This window comes from Thunnus maccoyii, chromosome 21 (genome assembly GCF_910596095.1).
Source record: "Thunnus maccoyii chromosome 21, fThuMac1.1, whole genome shotgun sequence".
Classification (NCBI taxonomy): Eukaryota; Metazoa; Chordata; class Actinopteri; order Scombriformes; family Scombridae; genus Thunnus; species Thunnus maccoyii.
In genome coordinates this window covers 3,096,191-3,116,654 of record NC_056553.1, presented here as the reverse complement: position 1 = coordinate 3,116,654, position 20,464 = coordinate 3,096,191, and the positions used below count along the sequence as shown (strand labels likewise).

General features: G+C 36.8%; 3 protein-coding genes across 3 annotated transcripts; 1 reads left to right on the top strand and 2 right to left on the bottom strand.

The window, feature by feature from the left end:
- Nucleotides 1–955: 955 nt before the first annotated feature.
- Nucleotides 956–9,939, bottom strand: LOC121888328 (GTPase IMAP family member 7-like). Its single transcript, XM_042399788.1, has 3 exons — nt 9,809–9,939; nt 9,577–9,629; nt 956–1,892 (listed from the first exon to the last, which is right to left on the bottom strand). The coding sequence occupies exons 1-3, from the start codon at nt 9,874–9,876 to the stop codon at nt 1,315–1,317; spliced, it is 699 nt and encodes a 232-aa protein (XP_042255722.1). The 5' UTR covers nt 9,877–9,939; the 3' UTR covers nt 956–1,314.
- On the top strand, nt 3,257–4,463 carry LOC121888330 (GTPase IMAP family member 7-like). The gene has a single exon (XM_042399791.1). The coding sequence runs from the start codon at nt 3,389–3,391 to the stop codon at nt 4,082–4,084; it is 696 nt and encodes a 231-aa protein (XP_042255725.1). The 5' UTR covers nt 3,257–3,388; the 3' UTR covers nt 4,085–4,463.
- Nucleotides 9,940–10,820: 881 nt separating the features above from the next.
- Nucleotides 10,821–16,307, bottom strand: LOC121888536. Its single transcript, XM_042400141.1, has 5 exons — nt 16,037–16,307; nt 13,297–13,430; nt 12,798–13,130; nt 12,170–12,326; nt 10,821–11,263 (listed from the first exon to the last, which is right to left on the bottom strand). Exons 1-5 carry the CDS (start codon nt 16,305–16,307, stop codon nt 10,821–10,823), a joined length of 1,338 nt encoding a protein of 445 aa, XP_042256075.1.
- Between the last annotated feature and the right edge of the window lie 4,157 nt (nt 16,308–20,464).

Sequence of the window (20,464 nt, the reverse complement as noted above, 5' to 3'; positions counted from 1 at the left end):
AACAGATACATGATAAAAAGGAAAATGTAAAATGGATCAAATAACAACAATCAATATACCATTGCCAGGAATTAAAAACAGATACCAAGTTGATTAAAATGTCTTAAAAAGTAAATATATAAATAAAACAGTGATAATCACAATATATTCTAATATTCCAACAAATAAGATGTAGTTTAGAAACACTGACAACTTGCCTCTAAATCAGAGGAAATAGTTGTAAAAGCTTGTAAGGAAATAGTTTCCTGAAGTTTATGTCCAACTGAAGCCTGGTCCAATCAGAGCGAGCGAGCACCTTCAGAACAGAAAGAACTTCTACATCAAACGTCCAGTAGATGGTGATATTTTACCTGTTATTGTACAGTTTACTGTTTGGTTCAGTTGATCCTCACACAGATACACAAGTTTGGTTCCAGAGTCAAACATACAGGATGAGAAAAAAAAACATTTAGACATGAAACATTTTACTAAACTGACCCATATGTCAACAGACTTGAGTGATTCAGGGTCAAATCTGATGGGAGGGAGAGACGGACACATTATTTTTTATATTGTAGAAAATGTTCAGACCTGATTTAGTCTAAATTAAATATTTTGACTGTTTTTGGTTTGTAGTAATATTGATTTTGTGATTGACTGTCCAATATCCACATGTCATATTTGGAGGGAAACATGAAATTCCTCCTTTTCCATTTACATGTTCCTGCAGAAAAAACCTTAAACTTAAAATAAAAACTGGTCAGTTTGACTCTAAATGTAATAGGAGGATAAATTAAACAAAACATGTTACATTTTACATTGTGTCACACAGATAAAGAAGAAAAAAGTCATTTATTTATCTTTGTGTTATTTCTTTTTCTAGTGTTTTCTAAGGATGTGTTAAGCCCTGAGATGTGTGGGGTATTGGTTAGCAGGAAGAGAGGATCAGTACTTAAATCACTGCAGAGACACTGGGTGTATTACACTACTTGCTTTTATTGGTAAATGTAATGTTTATTTATCTCATTCCATCACAGTTTACAAAGGTTAACAAAGAAAGAAGGAACAATTTCACCAGTAGAGAAATATTTGGCTTATTTGACAAACTAAACAAACATAACATTAAAATAAAGTCGGTTAAATAGTGATTATTAAGAAGCAAAGTGAGAGAAAAACCAAACATGAAATTCATAACTGACAAATCATTTCAAATTAAACAATCAGACAATTCAAGCTGTTGAATCATTTTACAGTCTAACCTGTTTATATCTATATACAAAGAAATCACATCCAACACTTTATTGATCTGGTCTGATACATGCACACTTATTGATTCTACCATTTATTTAACATCTCGTCCACTTTGTGCATGAGCTCTGTCACTTGACGTTGACGTGAGGCTTTGTTCTCAAAAACAACACATCTTCTACCACACTGATCAACTATGTTCTTGAGTTCAGGCTGGCAGTTCTGCAAAAAATCCTCCAAGCTCATGTTTGCACGCTGCAGCTCTTTCTCATGGGTAAACAGGATGATTGTTTGTTCTTTAGCTCTGGGACCAAAAGCTTCTTCAAACTTTCTCAGTATGTCTCTCTCACCATCTGTGAATCTGCTAACATGTATCACAAGTAAGAACACACAAGGCCCTGGCTGAAGAAGCTGTTTGCACTTTGTCACATGTTGGTCCTTAACTGATGATTTGATGTCATCATCAAAGATGTCTGGGGTATCAATGACACGCACATATGTACCGTTTATCTCAGTTTCTTTCACCTCACACTCTGTGGTGACTGGCACTGAACTGGCTCTTGACAAGAACCGTTCCTTTCCCAGGATTGTGTTTCCACTTGCACTCTTTCCAGTCCCGGACATTCCCAGCAGAACAAGGTTCACTTTGTTGTCAGAGTGATTTCCTGTATTGGTGTAGAACAAAAAGATGAAGTTTGTAATAATAATTCACAACTGTTCAGACACATCTTGAAAACCCTGGTCTCACCTTTTAAACTCTTCTTGGGGCCAGTGAAGAAGTCTTTTATATCTGAATAAAAAGACCAAATCAGAGTTTATGTATGTTGTTATAAAAGCTTTTGTCTGGTTGAATTAATCACTCTTCACTACACATACATGACACAATGCCAGATTGTGGATTATCTGTCTCCATTTCAGTGGATGGTTGGTCAGCAGGCCTATAAAGTAGAGGCAGAATCATGTTAACTGAGCAGGAAGCTTTTTGGTTCATCTTTGGTGTAATAACATGATATAATATATTGTTAATAATATGAATATTAATATTTTTTACATGAAGTTAGGTCTAATCCTAAATCTACATCAACTCTTTCAAATCTTTAATTTTTCACCTCTTTTACCTTTTGTCAGTCGGAATGAGATGTCTTTCTTCAGCCAGTTCTCTCAGTCTGCTGAATAACTTCTCCATGGTGTAGCAGTTGAATGGGTAAGATTCTTCATCTTTATATCTTAATGGCAGCACAACTATGAACTCTTCTGTGGGTTTTCCACTTTTCTTGCTCAGCTTTTCTATCTGCTGCCACACGTCTTCTGGTGAAAACCCATCCTTTACCACCAACAAACACAAGTCATGGTGTTTTGAAGGAAATAACTTTCCTACATCTTTACTTGCATCGCAGAAGTTTGGGGTATATGTGACCTCATATGTATCATTTACATTTGTCTCAATTTCCACTTTACTACCTCTCTGTGCAAATACATCTTTCCCTAGGATGACAGATATTAGATATTTCTTCAGATTATCTTCAGTCCCCCAGACAACAATTGAAATCTTCCTTTCTGTGAGGAAAAAAAACACAATAGAGTTTATATCATATACATACAATGAAAAAGTCTACATGTGGTCAAATTATCCTTGATGATCAAAAAGAGTTTCCTTTCAATTCAGTGCTGTCTTACTACCACAAAGCAATCAGAATCTTAACAACAAACATGCTGTATATAAAGATATCATGGCCAATCTTACTGTGAGACATGGTCCTCAGATCCAGAGCAGTAAAGTACAAGAGACAAGCTGTGTGTATCTGCAGGAATCGCTGGTCTGCACATGTTTTATATGGAGCTGTTATGCAAATGTTAGGAGGCGTGTCAGCTGTGACACTATAGTATAAATAAACATCTTAAACAAACGTTGTAACATTCATTGACAACTGTGCAGAGACAACAGTGATGAGAAAAGATGGGTTCAACTGATTCAAAGCTTCCTACAGGTTAGACTTAAAATAATTGTTTTATTTCATCTACTGTATATAATTTATTTGCTCTAAAATCTGTCACGTGTTTATATTCACTAAATTATTTGCACATCAAGCCAGTGATAAACTCTTTCAGGAACCTAAACAGAAGTTCTGATTTGTTTTCAGGTCCTGATTTGAGAATTGTGATGATTGGAAAAACTGGTGTGGGCAAGAGTGCTGTTGGAAACACCATTCTGGGAGACGAACGTTTCAAATCCTGTCCTGCCTCTGAGTCAGTGACTCAGTCCTGTCAAAAATATGAGAAACGCTTGGATGACAGAGGAGTTAGTGTGGTAGACACATCAGGGATTCTGGACACTGCACAATCCCCAGAAGACACCAAAAAAGAAATTGTGAAATGTGTCAAAGTCTCATGTCCTGGTCCTCATGTGTTCCTGCTGGTCCTCCAAGTTGGTCGATTCACCAGGGAAGAGAAAAACTCAGTGGAAGCCCTGCAAGAGCTGTTTGGTCCAAAAGCTAACCAGCACATGATTGTGCTGTTTACTTATGGTGATAAGCTCCAAGGCACAACCATACAAGAGTATGTACGTACTGGCAACCCAGACCTCCGACGAGTCATCCAAAGCTGTGGAAACAGGTTCCACGTCTTTGAAAACACCAGAAATGACAGAAACCAAGTGGTGGAGCTGATCAAGAAGATCGATGACATGGTTGCTGGAAACGGGGGGGCATGCTACACAGATGCCATGTATCAAGAAGTTCAGGCCACTGCAAAAAGACTAAATGTGAAAGCAGAAAACTTGGATGATGAGAAGCTGACATTTATTGCTGAATTGCTGATGCGTGTCATGAATTTCTTGGAAATACTTAACAAACCGTAAAATACAGAGTGTGAAACCATAATCAATAACCACAAAACCTAATCAATAATCAGTGAAAATAGGACAACTTCTGTAGTCTGGGTGTGTTAACTGAATATTTTTACATGACAAAATATTCTAATATACTATTGTGAACATGTGATTGCATCCTGGGTATTCAACAAATAATACATCAGTAAAAAAAAAAAAACTAATGTTGTAAACTGTTTGATCATGAAGAAGAAGAGTATGAAAGAAATGATGAAGACTGTAAAGTAACTAAAATTTGCATGTTTTTGTGGGGTGTATAATATACATATACACTGTAAATGTGGTTTGGTGTTTGAGAATTTAATTGGATGTTGAAATTTTACATAATTTGTTGAAGTAAGGAATGGCTTGAAAAATAATAAAACTTAAAGTCAAATAAAAGGACCTGAGACTGAAGTGTTTATTACTTATTACTGAACATGATTATCGAAACAGTAAATTTGGTCTTGCTATCTTAAATCCACCACATTCCCAATCTGACAATTAAAAAGCAAATTTCATTAGTATAAAAATGATTGTAAAGTGCTGTAAGTATTTTAGTATGAATACAAATACGTAATTAGTATATTAACACGCATGGTGTATGGAGATTCTGAAGAGCTGGTTCCTTATGTGTCACTGCGTATTAAGACATCAGTGACTTCATGGCATCATGACACAAACCACCTATCCAGAAATCTACAGAATGATTGTAACGTTAAAACAAAAACAGAAATTTGTGCTCATAACTCGTCAGTATAAACACAGATCAATTCTCAAAACTTCTCTTAATAATTGTGCTGAGGGATGAAAAGCATCCAAACTGAAAAAATTTTTTGGGGTTTGACTGAAATTCAGTAGGCTGTCCAATCTCAATAAGATAACTAATTGTATAACTGCTAATTACGTCATTAAAAAAAATAAAATAAAAATTTGACCATCTAAACAATAAAATTCAAAACAACAAACAATGAAGATTATTGGCATTTTAGGTGTTTACCATCCATTTTACTGGCAGAATACTTTTCTCAACTTTAATACCAGAATTATTTTTTTTTATTGGTGCAATATGATATAAAAAAGAAATAGGAACATAAGACAAGGAAGTTGGACAGTGTCAGAACATACAGACATTAAGACAAGACAGTAAAATAGTTACATTGAACTGGGAGGCTGAGTTTGACAAGTTGAGAATAGAATAGAATATAGAATAGAGCAGGTTGGTGGAGGTGTTTTTAATTTTTACTTTTTGGTTTAGTTTCTCCATCTGACCAGCCCAATCTTTGTCCTCAGTATTTTGTTTTATTTATTCATTTATATTTAAGCAATATTAATAGGCTACAGTGGAAACCTCTTGTAGTAATCACAGTTACAGTGATCAACTGCTTATATGGATCAAAAAGCTCAGGACAGAATCATTCCTATACAAATGCTGTTTAAATAAACTATGATAATTCTATTTTCTTTTTACCTTACTCCCATAATACATGTATGATGTGTATTTAGCGGCTGCAGCACCATTATCAGGCATTGAAGCACTTCTGCAGAGTTGTGTGGGGTGAGTGGTTTGAGTGTTTATTTCTAACTGACATGAAACAATCAGAAAATAACATTTTATTCCTCTCATTCACCACCTTTCATGCTACCACTGCTCGCTCTCCTCATCCACTCTCTAGCTCACTTGACCACTGCCTTTCTCTCTCTCTCTCCTTCCTCTTTTGTAAAATGAGTCAGGAAGCTGTCAGCGAAGTCTAACTTTACTTTTAACATTACTAAACAAGGAGATATGTCCTCCCCTTTTCCTAGTAATGTTTTTATCTTCCCTCATGGCAGGATTGTACAGCCTTACAGGTTGCATTTCTCCAAAAGTTGATTCTGGTTCAACTTTCTCGCTGTGGCGCTCTTGAGGTCCCCACCCCCACAGCCTAAATGCACAACCCGTCTGCTGCCAGCTGGTGACCTGAGGCTGATACTGCATGTACATTGAAACCATGACAGGAGGGAGAAAAGGAAAAAGTCATTTTCTCTCAATGAAAAATGAGCTTGTGCCAAAAACCAGCCAGCAAGATGCAGCAGCAAAACAGGCATTTAAACAGCTGTTCTGTATTATGAAATTCAATTCACTTCAATTCAATTTTATTTATGTAGCGCCAAATCACAACAATAGTCATCTCAGGGCACTTTTCACATAGAGCAGGTCAAGATCGTACTCTTTAATTTACAGAGACCCAACAATTCCTCTATGAGCAGCACTTGGCGACAGCAGTAAGGAAAAACTCCCCTTTAACGGGTAGAAACCTCAAGCAGAACCGGACTCTAGGTGGACACCATCTGCTTTGACTGGTTGGGTTGAGAGAGGGGGCTCGTCTTAAATGTAGAGAGGGCATGCAGCTGCATTCTGGACCAGCTGGAGAGTCTTTAGAGACTTGTTAGGGCAGCCTGTAGTAATGAATTGCAATAATCCAGCCTAGAAGTAACAAATGCGTGGACTAGTTTTTCTGCATCTTGTTGAGACAGGATGTGCCTGATTCTTGCAATATTACATAAGTGAAAAAAGACAGTCCTTGAAATTTGTTTTATGTGGGAGTTAAAGGACATATCCTGATCAAACAGTCAATAAAATTCAGTAAATAGTGAAGCTGGCCATTTCATTACTTTATATTCATGTAATAAATATACAAATGTCAATTAGATGGTAATCTGCACGAGAAATTAAGAAAAAGAAAAAAAAATTGGTTCAGTTATAATAATCATCCATTTATAGTGATCACTAGAAGTAGTTTCTACTGTATTGCAAATGTACAACAGTTACCAACAAAATAAAATATATAATCAAAATGTATTCATATTGTGAGGCAGTTCGCTCTAACAAAAAACTTTTGCTAGTTTTATCCCCGTTTCCATGAAAACAGATGGGGTCTGACTAATACTCATCACAATTAGTTACGTCAGTAGACTCATATGTAATGAAACATAGTTTACTATTCCAGCAAGTAGGCTGACCCTTAGTAACGACCTAGCAATAGGGACGATTTCTAGTCCCTGTTGAGTCAGACATGTACATGCACATGGACACAGATCACAGATCAGTGATCGCAGGTTTGGTTTTGTTTCAGCCAATGTTTCATGTTTTCATTAAATGTTTTCATGTTGTTTATCTAACCAGAAAAACGTCTCAGTGAGATTAAAAATGTCATTTACAGGAGTAACCTGCCAAGATATCAACAGCACATAAAACATAAAGATTATGAAAACATATAACATAAAATAAAAAAGGTATTTTAAGGCTGAAGGATCAGCAAAACAGATACATGATAAAAAGGAAAATGTAAAATGGATCAAATAACAACAATCAATATACCATTGCCAGGAATTAAAAACAGATACCAAGTTGATTAAAATGTCTTAAAAAGTAAATATATAAATAAAACAGTGATAATCACAATATATTCTAGTATTCCAACAAATAAGATGTAATTTAGAAACACTGACAACTTGCCTCTAAATCAGAGGAAATAGTTGTAAAAGCTTGTAAGGAAATAGTTTCCTGAAGTTTATGTCCAACTGAAGCCTGGTCCAATCAGAGCGAGCGAGCACCTTCAGAACAGAAAGAACTTCTACATCAAACGTCCAGTAGATGGTGATATTTGACCTGTTATTGTACAGTTTACTGTTTGGTTCAGTTGATCCTCACACAGATACACAAGTTTGGTTCCAGAGTCAAACATACAGGATGAGAAAAAAAACATTTAGACATGAAACATTTTTACTAAACTGACCCATATGTCAACAGACTTGAGTGATTCAGGGTCAAATCTGATGGGAGGGAGAGACGGACACATTATTCTTTATATTGTAGAAAATGTTCAGACCTGATTTAGTCTAAACTAAATATTTTGACTGTTTTTGGTTTGTAGTAATATTGATTTTGTGATTGACTGTCCAATATCCACATGTCATATTTGGAGGGAAACATGAAATTCCTCCTTTTCTATTTACATGTTCCTGCAGAAAAACCTTAAACTTAAAATAAAAACTGGTCAGTTTGACTCTAAATGTAATAGGAGGATAAATGAAACAAACCATGTTACATTTTACATTGTGTCACACAGATAAAGAAGAAAAAAGTCATTTATTTATCTTTGTGTTATTTCTTTTTCTAGTGTTTTCTAAGGATGTGTTAAGCCCTGAGATGTGTGGGGTATTGGTTAGCACGAAGAGAGGATCAGTACTTAAATCACTGCAGAGACACTGGGTGTATTACACTACTTGCTTTTATTGGTAAATGTAATGTTTATTTATCTCATTCCATCACAGTTTACAAAGGTTAACAAAGAAAGAAGGAACAATTTCACCAGTAGAGAAATATTTGGCTTATTTGACAAACTAAACAAACATAACATTAAAATAAAGTTGGTTAAATAGTGATTATTAAGAAGCAAAGTGAGAGGAAAACCAAACATGAAATTCATAACTGACAAATCATTTCAAATTAAACAATCAGACAATTCAAGCTGTTGAATCATTTTACAGTCTAACCTGTTTATATCTATATACAAAGAAATCACATCCAACACTTTATTGATCTGGTCTGATACATGCACACTTATTGATTCTACTATTTATTTAACATCCTGATCACTGTCTGCATGAGCTCTGTCACTTGATGTTGACGTGGGGTTTTGTTCTCAAAAACAACACACCTTCTACCACACTGATCAAATATTTTCTTTAGATCAGAATTGCAGGAATGCAAAAAAATCCTCCAAGCTCATTTTTGCACGCTGCAGATCTTCTCCACGGGTAAACAGGATGACTGTTTGTTCTTTAGCTCTGCTACCAAAAGCTTTTTCTAACTTTCTCAGTATGTCTCTCTCACCATCTGTGAATCTGCTAACTTGTATCACAAGTAAGAACACACAAGGCCCTGACTGAAGAAGCTGTTTACACTTTGTCACATGTTGGTTCTTAACTGATGATTCAATTTCATCATCAAAGATGTCTGGGGTATCAGTGACACGCACACATGTACCGTTTATAACAGTTTCTGCCACCTGACACTCTGTGGTGACCGGCATTGAACTGGCTCTTGACAAGAACTGTTTCTTTCCAAGGATTGTGTTTCCACTTGCACTCTTTCCAGTCCCGAACATTCCCAGCAGAACAAGGTTCACTTTGTTGTCAGAGTGATTTCCTGCATTGGTGTAGAACAAAAAGATGAAGTTTGTAATAATAATTCACAACTGTTCACACACATCTTGAAAACCCTGATCTCACCTTTTAAACTCTGCTTGGGGTCAGAGAAGAACTCTTTGTTTTGTCTGACACCTGAGTAAAAAGGACAAATAAGAATTTATGTTATAATTGTTGTTGTTATTATGAATTGCTATAAAAGCTTTTGTCTGGTTGAATTAATGTCAAACTTACAAACACACACTTGAATGTAAGTTGGTAAGATGCCGCTGAGAGAGACTGTGGCTTACCTGTCTTCATTTGAGAGTGTGATGCTCTATATGACGGAGGTCGGTCAGCAGATCTATAATGCAGAAGCAGAATCACATTAACTGACCAGGAAGCTTTTTGTAGAACCAGTTCATCTTTGGTTTAATAGTATTATATAACATAATGATAATAATAATAATGATAATAATGTATTAATAATTTGTATATTAATTACATCTCACATCTACATCTTTAATTTTACAACTTTTTTACCTTTTGTCTGTCGGCATGAGATGTCTTTGTTCAGCCAGTTCTCTCAGTCTGCTGAATAACTCCTCCATGGTGCAGCAGTTGTCTGGATAACATTCTTCACGTTTATGATTTAATGGCAGCACAGCTCTGAACTCCTGTTTTTCAATTTTCTTGTGCAGATCGTCCATCTGCTGCTGCACCTCTTGTGTTGAAATCTTATCCTTTAACACTAACACAGACATGTCAGAATGTTTTGAAGAAAATAATTTTTTTATCTCCTCACTTGCGTCGTACAAGTTTGGGGTATAAATGACCTCATATGTATCATTTTCATACATCTCAGTTTTGTTCAGAGTATTTCTGTATACAGATACATCTTTCCCTAGGATGACAGATATTAGACTTTTCTTCAAATAATCTTCAATTCCCAGGACAACAATTGAAATCTTCCTTCCTGTGAAAAAAACAAAAACAAAACATAATAGAATTTATATCATACACATACAATGAAAAAGATGAAGTTTGTAATAATAATTCACAACTGTTCAGACACATCTTGAAAACCCTGGTCCTACCTTTTAAACTCTGCTTGGGGTCAGAGAAGAACTCTTTGATATATCTGCCACCTGAATAAAAAGACCAAATAAGAGTTTATGTGAGTTGCTATAAAAGCTTTTGTCTGGTTGAATTAATTACCCGTCATTACACATACAAACACACATTTGACTGTACGTTGGTAACATGCCACTGAGAGAGATTAAGGCTCACCTGTCTTCCCCATTTGAGTGGATGGTTGGTCAGCAGACCTGTAAAATAGAGGCAATATCATATTAACTGAGCAGGAAGTTTTTTGGTTCATCTTTGGTGTAACAACAACAACAACAACAACAACAACAACAACAACAATAATAATAATAATAATAATAATAATACTGTAATAATAACAATAATAATATTTTTTTTTACATTAAGTTAGGTCTAATCCCCCCTAATCTACATCAACTCTTTCAAATCTTTAATTTTTCAGATTTTTTTACCTTTTGTGGGTTGGCCTGAGATGTTTGTCTTCAGCCAGTTCTCTCAGTCTGCTGAATAACTCCTCCATGGTCCAGCAGTTGTCTGGATAACATTCTTTAACTTTATGATTTAATGGCAGCACAACTCTGAACTCTTCTGTCTGTTTTTCAATTGTCTTGTGCAGATTTTCTATCTGCTGCTGCACCTCTTGTGTTGAAATCTCATCCTTTAACACTAACACAGACATGTCAGGATGTTTTGAAGAAAATATTTTTTTTATCTCCTCACTTGCTTCGTACAAGTTTGGGGTATATATGACCTCATATGTATCATTTTCATACATCTCAGTTTTGTTCAGAGTATTTCTGTATACAGATACATCTTTCCCTAGGATGACAGATATTAGACTTTTCTTCAAATAATCTTCAGTCCCCAGGACAACAATTGAAATCTTCCTTCCTGTGAAAACAAACACAACAGAAATTCTACCTGTAAAAACAATCGAAAATCCAAATGTGCTGAAATTTTCTCTTCTAATTCAAATTGGTCAACTGTCTGTGCTTACTGACACAAAACAGTCAAAACATAGACATAAACCTTTTAAAATCTTCTTTGGATCAGTGGAGTGCTTTTCATTACATCCATCACTTTAATAGGCTACAGGCCCAGATTGGCCATCAGGAACACCAGGATTCCCAGTGGCCTGCCTGATTCGTCTGCTGATTGGCCTGAAGTGTCAGACCAGTGTCAAAACGTAAAATTATTACATCCATTCAGATCTGTAGGCATGAAGTCCCCCCTCCCTTTCATTGCTTTTGACCTGATGGTAAGATCCATGTCTATCGTGACACCCGATTAATATATACATCAACAACATCATAGCCTGAAAACTTTCCAGTCTGTGCGCAAAACACAGTTATGACGGGTTTTCCCTGCTATTGTAACACTATCGTGTTTTAGCTTGATTCTGCTGCTGCTTCTGTCCTCTCCTCTGCTCTCTGTGTTTGACCTAGGGCGAGGTTCAGCTCCTCACACACACACACACACACACACACACACACACACACACACACACACACACACACACACACACACACACACACACAGAGCAGACAGCAGAGAGGACTTGGGCCACAAACATTAACTGGGAACCATCAGTATCTGGCTTGGAGTAGGTGGGAATGGCTGAGTAGCTGGCATGTACAACAAAGCAGGTTCCCTGACTGTATGTAGCTGCTCAGAATAAGAGGAAACTGGTACATCAACAACAAGGAAAGTAAGCTGCCACAGTCTATAAGATGTCACTGTTGTAGTATTTTTGGTCAAGACTGCTTATGACTACGAATCAATGCAAATGATAATTACTGTTTTGCCCGGCAAAGCGCCTGTTGAACCCAGTTGTCATGCTGGAGTCACAGCTGTCCTGGGTCGTCTTGTGGTACAGAAGCTTTTCACCTGCTCCTCCGGCCTGTCTGATCTTATCAGAAATGTGAATCTGCACTTCATTCTGTAAGCGCTCAATCTACCAAGAAAAAACAAGGAAATACAGTAGTAGTTTGTCAAAATTGCCTTGAAGGGATGTGATGGAAATATCTTAAAATAAATTATATTCACATCACGTTGAGGACAGATGTTTTGCATTTATACCCATTAATCTAGATGAAAGCTATTATGGATCTAAGCAACTGAATTCTCCTGCAGTAAAAATGTATAAGAAAATTGTATTTATGTAAATATGTGACAGAAATGGTTTAATGGAAAACAGTGGACACTGACTGGGGTCCATGAAAATTGTCAAGGAAGGGAGCAGCCAAAAAGAAAAACACATTTCACACTTTGTGCTCTTCCTCAGAGATACTGCCGAGGTAGAGAACCGAGCTTGAAACATGTTGCAATCCAGAATAGTCTGCTTCATCTCAATCAGGCCCAGGCTTTTATCAATATCGTTAATCATATCAGGGTTGGGTAAGTGCGGACCCTCTTGTGTCCCGACCTGGTTCATCTGGTAGTCTTGCAGAACCTCTTTCAGCTTGTTCACATTTTCACTGTAGCGCACCAGTACTTTGGTCACTGCAGCTTGTCTGGGAACTGGAATGAAGCTGACGTCCACTCTGAGCTCTTGAAGGTTTGCCTCGTTTTTAGCTTTGATCAGGATTTCCTTCACTCTGTCTAGATCTGGAGAGACAGCTGTGGCTCCCTGCAGCTGCACAGTGACTTCACTCAGCTCTCTCAGCACTGCTGCCTCAGCCTCATCCAGGGCAGCAGAGGACAAACTCGACAGTACCAGGTCTGACCCAACATCTAAGGCAACAGGATTTCTGAGGCTCTGCAATTATAAAAAAAGATACCATAAAAAGCTTTGAAAAAGACGCTGCTGGTAAATTCCTCCAAACTGGTTTGACTAGATCATCTGGCTATGACGTTTGTGTTTACCATAATCATGCTAGCTTCAGCCTAGGTTACCTAAGGTCAATAGTGCCCTGTTAGCTCACCTGTGAGTGACTAGTAGATGGCTGATCAGTGGGTTTAGGGTTCTGAGGTAAATTGGTTCGGCTCCAGGTCAGATGTAGCTCCCCAGGAGGAAGGGAGATAGTGTGAAACTTCCTCTGCAAGACCCTTTCCTGGTCTGTAAAACACAGCAAAGTCCAAAATCAAAAGCCTACATTTAAGCTCAAACTGCAAAGTAACATAAAGGGCTCAACATTCTCTGCTGCCCTCAGGTCTACAGGAAGGTGTTCCACAGACGAGGACTATAGTAATAGATGGATGCCTCGCTGTGGGTTCTGTTCTGACTTTAGGGATAATTAAAAGGCCGCTAACAGAAGCCCTGAGGGTTCTAGAGGGCTCATAGGCTAAGAGCAAATATTATAAACAGGTAGGACCAAGACCATTAAGAGCTTTATAAAGTAAATTTAAAGTAAAGTTAATTCTCATCAATCCACCAATAATCATAATAACACCAATTAGATTTTGGACATTTCATTCATTCAATGTGTTGTGATTTACCACCATAGAAAAATAAAGAAACAAATTCAAGACAAAGAAATACTTTCTCACAGGAAGTTCTGGTGTAAAACTGACATCCTGCTGCATTACCACACTGACCCACCAGATGTGCTACTGAGACTAAAAACTGTACTGATGTCAAAAATAAAGCAGCTGCTTTCAGCCTGACTATTGTGCTTTACAAAGACTGAGAATTACAATCATATAGAAACATAGATATAATTAATTCAGCATGAATTGTGAACAACCTGCATTTAGTTGCAAGGTTATGGAAGTGATTACAGATGGTGATATACAAGTGAGAGCATAAAGTAAACTCAACTCAGGAGAGTAAAAGTTGAATAGCTGCCAGTGATTTATCTGTTTACTAAAATGAGTTAAAGCTACAGAGAGAAAGTGAAGAGGAGAACCAACAGGGACACTTCTGCTGTCCAGAGGCACTTGAAGTAATTTGGGCTGATCAAAGGATCGCTATAAAATCACTGATCCCAATATCATTCATCTCAGTTGCCGATCAGTTTTCTGACAATCATTTAATCAACTAAGCATTGCAGCTCTACACACATTAGTTTCTCTTTTTGATAATACTTGTAATGATTTTATTTAACTATAAATGTATTTGTAAAACCATTCATATTGCAAAAGTTCATTCCCCCATCTTCATGAGCTTCTTAATCAGTCATTTTTCCTATTATCCTATTCCTATTTTTCTATAACTCTCTTCATTATGAATCTCTTCTTTAAAGATTGTAAAACTCTGTAAGCTGATTATTTCAACATATGGGATGACTATTTTGATTTGATTTAAAGATCTATGAAGCACGTTGAATCCAAAGGACCAAAATGGAAATAAGCTCTTGGGCTTTATTGTGTTTTATCCTGTTGACAAATACTGAACAAAGATATGATGAACATGATGATTTTTCATGTTGTTCACCTGCTTGATCTCTAACTCTCCTGTCATTGCAGATCCTGCCACACCCACACCTGTCCTGCAATCACCTCATTCCCCTCACCTGAGTTTCCCCACCCATCTCCTCACCTGGATCCCATTAGGCTCATCAGTCACTCCTTATATATACCGGTCCACATTCACATGCTCCTTGCCAGATTGTCTAGTGTGTTTGCCTAGCTTTCCAGCATTTCTTTATCTATCTGTCCGCTCGCCTGTTACCTGAGATCCTGCCTGTTTCCCGGTCGTGAGATTTGCCTAGTCCCTTGGAGTTGTCTGCCTGGTTTGTGACCCCTGCTTGTTTTTTTTTGGACTGATTAAAGAATATTGGACTCTGCTCCTGTCTCTGAGGTCGTGCTTTTGCGTTCTGAGTTGTTACAATGTCATATATTTTTGGTATTGTCAAAGAATCTCAAAGGTCCCAACGGTTATTCAAAGTGACATCACTTTATTTCAGTTACAGTCCTACTAAAAAGTTGCATTTTGCTGTTCAGAGTAGAGCCACGACCAACTTTTTTTGCAATGCTATCATGCAGTTTTGGTTTGACTGTCAACAAAGCAATCTCATCCTGTTTCTTTGCAGTACTATTGTTGCCTGCGAAGTCAATTTATTTATATACCACCAAATCACAACAAAAGTTATCTCATGACACTTCATATACAGCAGGTCAAGTGTTTATTCATGGAGGGAATGTTGGATCTCTGCAAATTAACTAATAACGATTACTTTGTAGGGCCACCTGCCAGAATTACGTCAGTGCCCACCTGGCAAGAGTTCATTCATGTTTTCCACAGTTAGACCCACAAAATTTCAATAGTCCAATGACAACCCCCCGAATTACCCTCGGTGTGAAACCAGCCTCCAGGATGTACTGTATTTCTCAGAGCCGCCAGTGTCTGTTGGTTAGTGGGAGAGATACCACCGGAGTTATTGTGGGCATTGGTTTGCTTAGTTACGTCTGTGTCGTATGATCATGTAGTCTGACTTCATGTGTATCTGTACCATTACATTTAAACCCTGTAATTTAGACCCTATGTGTTAAAATGTCTTTATCTCCCACACTGTTCTATGTATGTTGAAGTAAAACTACTCAAATTAAAACTACTACTTTAATGTGGTATCAGTTATTTTATTTTAAATTGAATGTGCTGAAGCACAGAGCCTGAAGAATAAAAAAACATGTAACTGTCCAAATACTTATTGTCTGGACTGTTTCTCCTCACAGAGCTGCTGTCTGGATGTGATGTCATGTTTGTCTCTTCCTGTGACTGACCTTCTGCTCCTGAGCTGATGTTCGGTAACTTCCCCACAAGGTCATTCCTGCTGATCTTCTTTAAAATACTCTTGAACACGTCCACAGCTCCAGGAAATGTATATTTCTGCACCATCAGATCCACCACATCCCGCATCTTCGCCTTTGACAGCTTGATCTCTTTGATGGGTGGGATGTCGCCCACCTTTTCATCATTCAGGTGCCACTTGAAGTTTTCAAATTCATCGTCTCCTAAATCTTCCAGAATGTCAAGGAGGTCCTTCTTCGTCATCTTGACTGTCTGGTAAAATCAGAGAACATTGATAAGAGAACAGTTGTGTTTCTGTCTGTCTGCCAGTATAAACTCATTCTTTCTACTGGATCTGACTGGTTTGACAACAATCCCAGTTTGGCTGCAGTCATTTAAGTGTCAGAGAAACTCAAGAGGATCTTCAGTTAAAACGTCTCACCACAAGTCTACTCAGAAGCTGTTCTGATGCTTTCTACTGGATCGAGTTTTCTCAGTTGTCATGGAAATGTACGTGTTAAAATTTACATTTTTTGGCTTAAATGTTGAGAATAAAAGTTAAATCTTATACAAAAGTTGACAAATCAATCTCACCACAAGGTCCATTTAGTCTGTGATTTTGATGATTATATGAAGATTTTTAAGAACTCAACACCTTTTCTGTTGTGCAAATAAGAAACACAGTTTAGGTGTTTTTGTCAGAACTGGGCCTTTTGTTTCTAACTACTAATGCTACAAGCCCTGTATTGTAGTACTGAACATGTTCTTTGTTGATGTTTGAGGGGAATTACACTCTAGTTTCTATGGAGTCTACCAAATAAATGAAATGTAATGTGATGTGATATCTTAGATTGTGTTTGCAGGTTTTTCTTCATAGACTGATAGACAGATTCTTCAGACTGATCTGTCTTCTCCTTCCTCCACACAATCACTCATCCTCTGGACTTCAGTCAGTCTGAGAGGTACACCAGAAACACTGATTGTGAGCTCAGGACAGAGTTCTTTTGAAACAAGTCTGTACAAGTCTCACATCCTGTACTGAGAGAACAGAAATAAACAGTCTCATACACACATACGAGTTATAGCATAAAGAAACCAGTCACAACTTCACCTGATAAATTAGGACCTGCTTACTTTCTTTAAAAGCAGTGTGAATAGTCAAGCTAATAGAGTTGTGAACTGGGAGTTGCTACGTTGGGTGCTGGTTCCTGGAGTAAAAACCCCCATTTCCCATAGACAATGTTACATGACTCATAATTTGTCACTTCTTCCTTACATTTTGGATGTAAGGAAATGGACATTTGCTCCTTTTTGTGATTTTTGAAAACTTTTATTTTGTCAAATGGTATTCTCTGCAGTGTGATTTATCTCAGTTTCTTATTATTATACTTTTTCTTTATCAGTTCACTGTTCTTTTTTCTTTATTGGTTCCTTGTGCTTTGTCTTATTCTTGACACTGCTGCTCTCTGGTTAACCATTTTGCACCTATCATAGGACAAATAGAGGCACCTCTTTAGTAGGTCTTTAGTACTCTATGACAGTTTGCAAGCCTGATGTTAGTCTGTTAGTCTAGGATATCCTACCTCAGGTTCCCCCTTTGCACACTATATATATATATATATATATATATATATACACACACACACCAGTGGATTTTGATATGTATTAATCTGTATATATTTACTGCATATTTTGACACGGTTCCCCTCTACAAGACTACTGATGCTGAACCCACCTAAAGGCCTTCATCATTACAGGTGATATCTTACTTTTAAGGTACTTTCACAAACATGTTTAAATACCAAACAACAAAAAACACTGTACACACTATGAATATGGGGTCACGTGTTTCTGTCCACCAATCAGGATTAAGCAGTATTTGAATCAACATGTGATGACAATGGTCAGGTTGTTTGTTCATGTTGCCAGGTCCCTGTCAATCAAATCTGGTCAAACCACAACCACACCGTCCTGACAGTTTGAGAATGTATTTTTCCAAACTTTTACCTTGATTGTTTCTGATTGATCATAAACACTTTATGTTATAGTGAAATACTTACACCAAGTTTTCAGGGTTTAAGAGTTCAGAGCCAAAAATAACAACACACACCACAGAACAAAACACTAACAGTCTCCATACTGTGATCTCTACTATAAATAACTGATTAACAATGAACAATAAAAAGTCTTTCAACCAGCGAGGAGGAAGTATTCAGGTCCTTTTACCAAAGTAAAAGCAATAGTGTAAAGTACTCCATCACAAGTAATAGTCCTGCATACAAAATCTTACTGAAGTACAGAAATATTATCAGCAAAACATACTTTAAGTATCAAAAGCAAAAGTGCTCATTATGTCAGTTATATATTGTATTATAGCTGATAAATAAACACGTAGCTGATCATATGGAGATAATGTGGACTATTTTGTACTCTATTTTCATCTAAATAAATCTATTTTATTAATAATTTTATGATCAGATTTGTAGGTAAAGTCTTATAAAGTCAGTATTTACTCCAGCTGTCAGATACATTTAGTGCAGTACAGAGTTCAATATTCACCTAAGAAATGTATTGGACTAAAAGTATAAAGTAGGAGAAAAATACTGACTCAAAATTGCCCTCAAGTACAGTAAAGTAACAATAACTAATGAGAAAATCACCTCCAGTTTAATAATTACACATGGTTTTCATTCACTCACAGAAAGAAGACTTTCCTCTCAACTCAATGAAACATATAAACCATCTCCTTTGTCATCATGGCACTTTGCAGATAACTGAATCTGAACTACAACATTTCTATAATCATGTGTTTTGCACTCTTACGCTGTTCTTTCCCTGCTCATACAGCCACATTTAAATTACTGTCTGTCCAGAATAACGATAAAAAGAAATAAACATTTTGATAATAATTTCTCAGACATGTAATAAATGATCATGTCAGATGTGAGCATTTTCAGAAACAGAGATGAACTTACTCTACGTATTCCCGTCTTATCTTATGTCCATCAGTGCAGCAGCTCTCTCGTGTTGTGATGATGTCTGTAAAATAAATTATTATTCATCTCAGTGGAAAGACCTGCTTCAATTAGAACTCCAAGTATCATTGTTAAATGATTGAAACTTCTACTTCATCAGTCCCTGTTACAGTCGGCTAAACTCTGTTAATCAGCCCTGTGTGTGTGCAGGCTGCTGTTTCCTCATAACTGAGGAAGTTTCCTCGTATCAAAATGTGCAGTCGGACTGATCGGATGATAGTTCCAGAGAATCAGAGTTCACTGTGAGTCTACCATGGTTTGACCTTTTTTAAAAATATTTTCTGGGTGCTTTTTAAGCGTTTATTATAGTGACAGTGGACAGATGACAGGAAGAGGAGAGAGACAAATGAGGGGTGACACGCAATAAAGGTGGATTTGAACCACAGATGTTGAGATTATGGGGCATGTATTTTTACCAGTGGGCTACCAGGGTACGGTTTGACATTCACTGTAAATCCACCGATTACAGTAGAGTAAGAAGTAAGCAATGTTCAAGTCTAGAACTCATACTGGTATCTCTACACTGCAGTACTACAATGCACACTGTGGTACCGTTTTGTGTAGCCCCAGTTTTGTAGTAATATTAAGAGTAGCAGTAAGAATAATACTGGCAGTAACAGCAGTTGCAGTGATACTAATACCACTAACAGCAGCATTAATACTGGTAGTACTAACAGTGATATAATAGTAACAGTTATACTAACAGCACAAGTAAACCATTAACCCCGACTGTGAACTCAGAATGCAAGATTCAAGACAAGTCTGTTCAAATGTCACAGGAAGTTCTCTTTGGCTTTAAACATATTTTAAACTCTGCTACCACAATAAACATTATAATGAGTATTTTCTTTTTAGGTAGGTATTAACAGTGTTAGTAATTTTCTGTAATAACTATCATAATTAAACATATTAATAGGACAATGAATGACCTTTTTGAGTTTCATTAAACTGAATGAGTTATTTTTCATTGGGACATAAATTACAGCACATTAAAATCAAATCACAACACAGAAAACAAGTGAAGAGGTTTAAGGTGTTTCACTGTTGTCCAGCAGAAAGCAGCATAGACCTGCCAACACTGAATACAGCACTGCTATTAGTTTTCATGTGAAGGTGCAGGGCAGCTTCTTTCAAATTAAAATGGTGATTTGATTAGAAAGAAATTAAACAGAAAAGACTTTTGCCATTGATTTTCTTTTCATTAGGACACAGTAAGTACATACATAATTTTAGGGAAGTACATATAACAACATTTACTGTATTTCATTGAATTTATTTCTTTGATTTGTTTTCATTTAGATATTTTAAATCTTCCATGCAGTACTGCAGGAGTCTGATAAACCTTTAAAACTGAGTTAAGATATGATCAGAGTTTACTTCTCCACA

Coding starts and splice junctions, on each gene's coding strand:
- LOC121888330 (XM_042399791.1), top strand. CDS start 3,389: ATGATTGGAAAAACTGGTGTGGGCAAGAGTGCTGTTGGAAACACCATT.
- LOC121888328 (XM_042399788.1), bottom strand. CDS start 9,876: ATGGAGGAGTTATTCAGCAGACTGAGAGAACTGGCTGAACAAAGACAT. Junction 9,630..9,808: donor CTCATGCCGACAGACAAAAG/GTAAAAAAGTTG, acceptor TCTGCATTATAG/ATCTGCTGACCGACCTCCGT. Junction 1,893..9,576: donor ACACTCTCAAATGAAGACAG/GTAAGCCACAGT, acceptor ACACCAATACAG/GAAATCACTCTGACAACAAA.
- LOC121888536 (XM_042400141.1), bottom strand. CDS start 16,307: ATGACGAAGAAGGACCTCCTTGACATTCTGGAAGATTTAGGAGACGAT. Junction 13,431..16,036: donor CATCAGCTCAGGAGCAGAAG/GTCAGTCACAGG, acceptor TGTGTTTTACAG/ACCAGGAAAGGGTCTTGCAG. Junction 11,264..12,169: donor GCGCTTTGCCGGGCAAAACA/GTAATTATCATT, acceptor TTGTTTTCACAG/GAAGGAAGATTTCAATTGTT.